The sequence below is a fragment of the Psammomys obesus genome, unplaced genomic scaffold, assembly GCF_907164565.1.
Source record: "Psammomys obesus unplaced genomic scaffold, mPsaObe1.curated_primary_1811, whole genome shotgun sequence".
In the NCBI taxonomy this organism is placed as follows: Eukaryota; Metazoa; Chordata; class Mammalia; order Rodentia; family Muridae; genus Psammomys; species Psammomys obesus.
The window spans coordinates 16,536,075-16,543,431 of NW_026590062.1; the positions used below are offsets into that span (position 1 = coordinate 16,536,075).

The 7,357-nt window shown below is 49.5% G+C and overlaps 1 protein-coding gene across 1 annotated transcript in view; it reads right to left on the minus strand.

Annotated features, from left to right (window-relative positions):
• Nucleotides 1–6,067, minus strand: part of Tmem132d (transmembrane protein 132D) — a 611,289-nt gene extending 605,222 nt beyond the window's left edge. Inside the window, exon 1 of the mRNA XM_055606466.1 lies at nucleotides 5,989–6,067. Coding sequence (XP_055462441.1) covers nucleotides 5,989–6,067 — 79 coding nt within the window. The remainder of the gene's footprint in view (nucleotides 1–5,988) is intronic.
• Between the last annotated feature and the right edge of the window lie 1,290 nt (nucleotides 6,068–7,357).

The following is a 7,357-nucleotide window of genomic DNA, read 5'->3' on the forward strand; positions in this document are numbered from 1 at the left end:
TGGTACCTTTTTATTCATTTTCCCAATATATATTGAGTTTCTAGCATTCCTGGGCTCTGAGCTTACACTAAAGGGAAACTCTACTTTAAACCCTCAAGGGCCACTCCTGCTGGACAGATAGCATAGAAATACAATCACAGCCGACACAGAGCACAGCTGGTAGGGAGGGGAGACAGGGGGAGCCAGACCTGGCAGCTCTTCCTCTCCAGATCCTGATCCTGGATCAGTTACCCAACTTCTCTAAGCTTCAGGGTCATCAGCTCCACTGGCTTGTCTGCAGGTTTGTGAATATCACCTGAATAAATCTCTCAGCACGATTCCTGTCACCAATAATTGCTCAAAAAATTAACTGTTATAACTATTGACCAGTATATCCCTGTAGCCGTCTGAATTACTCAGAAAGACAAGGAGCCTTTTACTGCCAGGCAAAGGTTCTTCAGGCAATATTTTATACTCTTAAGAACACTTAAAAATTTTTTATTGACCCTCTGCAATGTCCAAAATGCTATGCTAAATACAAAAGAGAAGTCAGAGATAGAAAAAAAATAGGTATTTGTTACCCTAGGGGAACTTAAAGTTTCTAAGAAGGGCTACAAACTGGTTTTTAAATGTCACCTATGTACTTGTAGAAGGTAGGGGGCGGTGTCTCAACCTCTCAAAATTATTAATATCCAAATCCCTGGGTCCTAAGTATTTAATCACCTCATTTTGGACTTAAAAACCAGGATGAGAGTAAATGAAATCATGGATCATTTGGTGACCATAAAAGCCACTACATGTACTCCAGCAAGAGGAGAGGCGGGAAGCATGCACACAGTACACAAAGCAGGGTGAAGGCCTGAGGAGGAGACAGGGGAGATGCTGTGGGGTAGGAAACACAAGGAGAAAAGGAAGAGGGACTGAGAAACATGGTAGCAACCTTGTGTGCCACTAGAAGAATGGGTGGGGGGAGCCCCAATCCAGTTGCATAGTAGCCACAAGGGGCTGTGAGGGCCAGAAGCACCCTCCTCAGATTGCCCTGCTGCTGTGCTTCCAGCATCCAGTTTCTGCTCTCTGAAGCCATAACACTGGGGAAAGTTTGTTACAGCAGCTGTAGGGAACTCATACTCACTTGTACCAAGAGAAAAATCCATCCTAGTCTCCATTGGGTTTTTTTGTTGTTTTTGTTTTTGTTTTTGTTTTTGTTTTTGTTTTGTTTTTTTTTTTTTTGTTCCTGATAGTTTTTGTTGATTTGTTTTGTTTTGCTTTGAACTCACTGTCTAGTTGAGGATGACCTTGTGTGCTTTTTCAAAAAATCACACTCACGAATGTATGTGTGGGTATGAACATGCCACGGCTTGTATGTGGAAGTCTGAGGACAACTTGGAGTCAGTACTCTCCTTGCACTGTCTGTGTCACAGCAACCAATTACCATCAAATGCCTTTCCCTACAGAGCCATCTCACTGACTTGTTGTTTGTTTGTTTGTACCAGCTGAGCCCCTCACACAGGATAGAAAAAGTGACCAAGTCCATTCACTTGGATGATTTTGAGAATTGGTGTTGATGCTGTCCACCCGGTTCTCTCTAGCCTTCTGCCTTCCCATTCCATGCAGCAGCAATTTGACCTTCACCGTTCCTTCTGCCCCACTGATACCAGCTTTCTTTAGACCATGGTCCAGACTCTCTTTTTGCACAGCCTCCTCTTCCCCAGGCTATCCTAACAGCTGACATTAAGCATCAGAAGAAAGCTCCCAGGCAGACACTCTGGTCAAATGCTGGGGCACCTGCTGGGAGAGATGCTACTCTTGCCCTTCCAAGTACTTGCAAAGGTACGAGCTCAGCTTCCTTTGGGTGTGCTTTCTCTTGCTGCTCCATACAGCACAGGCTCAGAGAAGCCAGACCAGGCCTGTGTACTGCCTTTTTCTCACTACTGTATCCTCTGCATTGAGCAGTACTCCTGGGGGAGGGGCATTATTGCCTTGAATCAGAAATACAGGGCAGAAATGAAGGAAGACACAAGACAAAAGGAAAGCCAACAAGGTTTACCCCTGTCACTTGAAACAAAGTGCTTGTGGCACTTTGAAATTGAGAGAAAAGACTATCATAAATTTCTTCAGTGTGAGTGCTCTTGAGGACCTAGCCCTGTGTCTCTGGAACACTCACAAATACTTCTTGTATGGGTTCGGGGGTCACTAAAAGGTGGCCTTCAATATTTGATGGATGGATGGATGGATGGATGGATGGATGGATGGATGGATGGATAGATTTACTGGATTGGATAGATGGTGGATGGGTGGATGAACTGGACTGGACAGGCAGATGGACAAATGCATAGATGGACAGGTGGAGAAGACTGTATTAGATGGATGGATGGGTAGGTAGATAGATAAATGGATGGACAGGATTAGATAAACAGATGAATGTATAGATGGGTGATAATCAGATAAATACATAGATGAGAAACAAATGAATTAGAAATATTACAGTGATGCGTGTTCCCATAATTGTGTATTTTTATATATTTAGTTCAGTCCTTTATCTTGACTTGTTAAGAGCAGAACACATGTAAACAGACCTTCCAACCTTTGAAAACTTATGTATGTTAAGTTGTTTTGTTTTTAAAACATATTCGTATTGTGTAGCCCAGGCTTGCCTTGAACTTGTGATCCTCCTGCCACGGCCTCTGGAGGTTACAGGCATGTACCATACCTAACCACATGCAAGCATTTTCTTTCAATAAAATTACTGAAAGAAATTATTCCATCATCATCAGTTCAAAAAAGAAAAAAGAAAGCTTCCTGCCTCAGCAGTCCCCAGACTTCTAATTCTTACAGCATTTGAACATGAACAATAAAGCTAGTTTCCCTCTTCTTTCCTCCTCCCCAACCCTATATGTGGACACACACTCCCTTGCTATCTCTCCTTCTGGGTTTTTCATGTCGTAAAAGGGAGCCCTTTATGGGACAATCACTATAAACTGAGGTTCTCTTCCTACCACCCAAGGCTGCAGGAGTTTAACCTTCAGAGAGCATTAATGGAGGCTGTTGACATGGAAGCCATCATTCCAGGATGGGAATGCCCCTCCAGGACATCCCATGCACCCAGCCGGAATCAGCTAGTGCACCTGGCATCGTGGCCCAGGCATAAGTGCCACAACACTTCAGAGGCTCCTCTCCCGGCATTGTGGGTATCAGCATCTGCTTCTCACAAGCGAGCGTGTGGCAGAGAACAAGATGCAGAGTGATTAGTAAAAGAGAAGGTGGGGACAAGCGGCCTAATGTGGCAGTTTTCCAGACATTGCATGTAAAACCCGCCTTGGTCTCTGGCTGTCTCCAGTCTGCCCACAGAGTTTTCTTTTTTTTCTTTTTTTAATTCTCAGCTAAGTGTCCTTATTCCTGTCCCCCTTCGAAAAGCTCAGAGCCATGTACTCACACATCTGCAGACAGCAACATCGAGTTTCTACCCAGGACTATGGTGAAAACACAAGACACAAGCCACCTGACCATATCAGGTCACTCATCGGAGAAGTTTGGGGTCAGAAGCCAAGGGCGACAGTGAATTGTGTGTTTCGTGTCATGGTCCCCTAGTCCCAAGGAGACAGAACAGTTTATCTATGTATGAATTTCTAAGGAGCCAGGTGAGAGCTAGGCTGGCAGTATTAGCTCACGAAACGGATACATAGATAAAGTCCAAGGTCACTGGGCTGATTAGCCAGTCATTAGCACATGAAGTATTGTTCTATTGTATTTAAGAGTTTCTATTGAGGAAAAACAGTAAAAGCAGTAACATAATAAAGTAGGTATTTAATATTTGATACTAACTCCATGTTTCATTCAGTCCGAGACAAGTTAGATATTTTAGAGTGTGTGTTAACTTGTTTGAAATTCTCTCCAGTATAGCCCATATTTGACTTCAGGTAAGTTAGACCTGCAGACATGAGTCAGGGGATGGCTCTATGGATAAAGTATTTGCCTGCTAAATGTGAGGTCCTGCGTTCCAATTCCCAACACCCATGTAAATGCTAGGTAGGCATGGCAGCCACCTATAAACCCATCAATTCGGACGCAGGGGATCTACTAGGGTTCATGGAGAGACCATGCCTCAATAAATAAACTGGAAAAAAATCCAAGAAGATGCAGGGTTCCAGCTTCCACACGCATGTACACATACACACATCCCCATCCACCCATACACATATCCAGCATGCAAACCACATGCCACACACATAAGTTTTAAAAACAAACTTACAGGCTTACACAACCTGAGAGGGAAGTAGAAAAAAAAGTGGAACACTGGGCTGCCCTTGGGTTTACGTTGTCTGCCCCCGTGAAATCCCTTTTTACAGTTTGATGCCATCCTCACTCTTTCCAGCTGAGAACCATAGCTGAGCTACCTCAGATGTGCTCAGCTGGGCTGGCAGATGCATGAAGGCTCCCACATTCTGACCGGCTTCAACAGCCTGATTGAGGCAGGCTCCATCTCCAAAGTCCATGCACAGCACTTGCCCCGAATTCCATGACATAAACATTACTGACAAGCTGGGTTCTAGCCATTCAGAAAGGAGACGCTCCCCCAACACACAGTACCTTCTTTGAGGACAAGTTCAAAAGCACGAAGGGAAAGGTGGCTCCCTTCAACACAGCTGCTCACAATGAAGGCATCAGTACAGGAGCAAGGGAACACCATTGTTATTGTAGTCTCGCTCTGTACTTTGCTTAATAAGACCTTGTTATTGTGGAATAAAAACAGAGACGTCTAGTCTTAGCAAACCAAGCAACAAGTATACAGCAAGCCTCCCAACCATGCTGGAGTGGCATTGCGGCCCTGGAGGCAGGTTTTTAACCTAAGGCCTGCCTTTTCACCAACCTCCTCTTTGGTTTCCAGTGTATTCTACACCCCCAAAGCTGTGGCCCCCGGGGTGGGGGTGGGGGCTGCTCCTTCTTAGCAGACCTGAGCTCCTTACAACAGCACTTGAAGAGACAGTGGAGTGCATAAACACCTAATCTCTTCCTAGCCAAAGGGTTCCCACACAAAAGCCCAGCGAGCGATCTGCCTAACTCAACAAGATCCAAAGCAATTAGATTCCCAGAAATCAGAAAAGCCAGAGACCAAAATCAACATATCATTAAAACATTGTGCTTGTCGACTGGCTGGGAAGTTTCAAAGAGAGATGTCGCCTGATAAATATTCACAGAAAAATATGTTTGCAGGATTTTTCCAGCACACTTAAGAGAATCTCGACTTTTGCTGTAGAAAGGGGGGGGGGGAGAAACTACCCCAAACAGAAACCACCTATCAGTCAAGAAGATGTGTAGTGTCCATCTACAATGTCCTGTGGCTACCAATCGCTCTGCAAGGCATCTCTGTCCCAAGCTTCCAATTTTGCTTGTACCCAGCAGGGAGCTGAGGGAGCCGGTAGCAGAGCAGGTAAATGGGGTAGGAGGTGTTCCCTCCCTCCACTCACAGCCCAGGTCAGGACCCCACTGGAACAGCTTGGGTTACACAGACAGTAGAACATCATCGTGTGGAGACAGCTTCCCCACCACAGCAGCTGCAGGAGGCGGACCCAGGAGACCCTGGGCTGAAAGGGACTTGTGTTCTTAAGGGTCCCACGGTACGCTCGCTGACATTCCTGTACAGCAGAGCTGTTCGGGTTTATTTCTAAAGAGATTAAGGCAGTTGGGAAGTCCACTCCAAATTCCAGGAAGCTTCCAGGTTCAGGATAGCATAGGCTTCCCCTTCTCACCTTGTGGATTAGACACACTCTCCTAGGGCATCTTAGCCAGACTTCTAGGGAAATCACCTGCTACCAGGGTGCCTGCCCCAGACCTTGGCCACAAGACTCCTGCCCGCGTGTGCGCGTGCACGCGCGCGCTCGTACACACACACACACACACACACACACACACACACACACACACGCCTCTCCGGGCCGCCCACATCCATACATACACACTCACTCCCAGCAAAGTTAAGTCCCCGGGCCGAGGTGGCCCCAGCGTCCTCACCTTTGGAAAAAAGGGCAGCCAGGCTGATGAGCACGGGAGACCAAAGGTACCACAGCGTCCCCATCTCAGATGGGCACATCCTGGAGACTCGGAGCGCGGGTCCTCTTCTCCTCCGTGGTGTCGTCTCTCTGAAGGAGGAATGTCGCCAGGTCCCCAGAGAACAGAAGCTGAGCTGGATGGCCAAGACGCATCTGGGTAGGGACCCCGAGCAGCAGGGCCGCCCTGTGCCGGGTCCCCACAGGTCCACAGCCAGGCCGCTCGGGCTCCGGGGTCCCGCAGCGCAGGCCGAGCTCACCTCAGTGATTCGACCGCGCTGAGAACTGGCTCGTGAATTGAATTTCACTCCACAAGGGGGGTCTCCGGTGCTGAGTCCCCAAGCGCGGAGAACGCTCTTGGGGCTCCGGCTGGGCGGCCGTGGTGGGCTAGTGAGCGCGGGCAGCTGCGGAGCTGCGAGGCTGCGGGGCCCGGGGCGCGGGCAGAGGCGGCGCGGGGGTCCCCAGGCGGGTGGCCAGGCGCGCGTGGGGACCCGGGAAGCGTAGCCTCGCCGCCCCCATCCCGCGCCACGGGGCTTCCGAGCGCGCGCTCCTCCGCCCAAAGTTTGCGGGGCGCTGCGGCTCCACCCCAGCCCGACCGGGCTCCCCACGCGCGCCCGGCGCACGGCCGGCTCCGGAGACGCGCGGCGCTTGGGGCGGAGGGCGAGCGGCGCGCGGACGAGGAGGCGCGGGCCCGGGGCGGCTGCATCCGAGCGCACCCAGCGCAGCGTGCCCAGGCGGGCTGGGGCTGTTGCTTTCTAATTTCTCTCTTTTTCCCTCTCTCTCTCTCTCTTTTTCTCGCTCTCTTTTTAGGCCCCACCCTTCTGGAGTGACAGCTGTGAGCCCCAATCCGCAAAGTAGGTCCCACCTTCCTGGTTGCGGGGCGCCCAGCCTCCCTGTGCGCGAATGGGAGGTGGATGCTAAGAAGAGGACTTGGATACCAGCCAGCCCCGGAGAGCACGCGTGAGGACCAGCGTGGATGTCTACGCTCACAACAGGTGTCGAAAGGCCCTCTGCCCTACTCTCTCAAAGCCTCGGGCTGCAGGCAGTCCTCAGGCAAGGACAGACAGCTCAGGACCCTTAACATAAACGGAAGTGTTCCCAGTGATCTCTTGAATGTGACCCTGGAATCCCAAAATGACTCCCAGATTCCTGTCCCTGGAAGATTTCCATCCTGGCACCGCTCGAGGGAAGATGTTGCACTGAGAACGTGATAGGCCCTCTGTTCATGCCTTCCGGAGGCTCTAAGGCAAACTCGCACCCAGATACCTAATTCCCATGCTAGAGTTCTGAGCTCAAGACCTCCTCACTGCTAAGGGGAGCCTTGGAAACAAGTC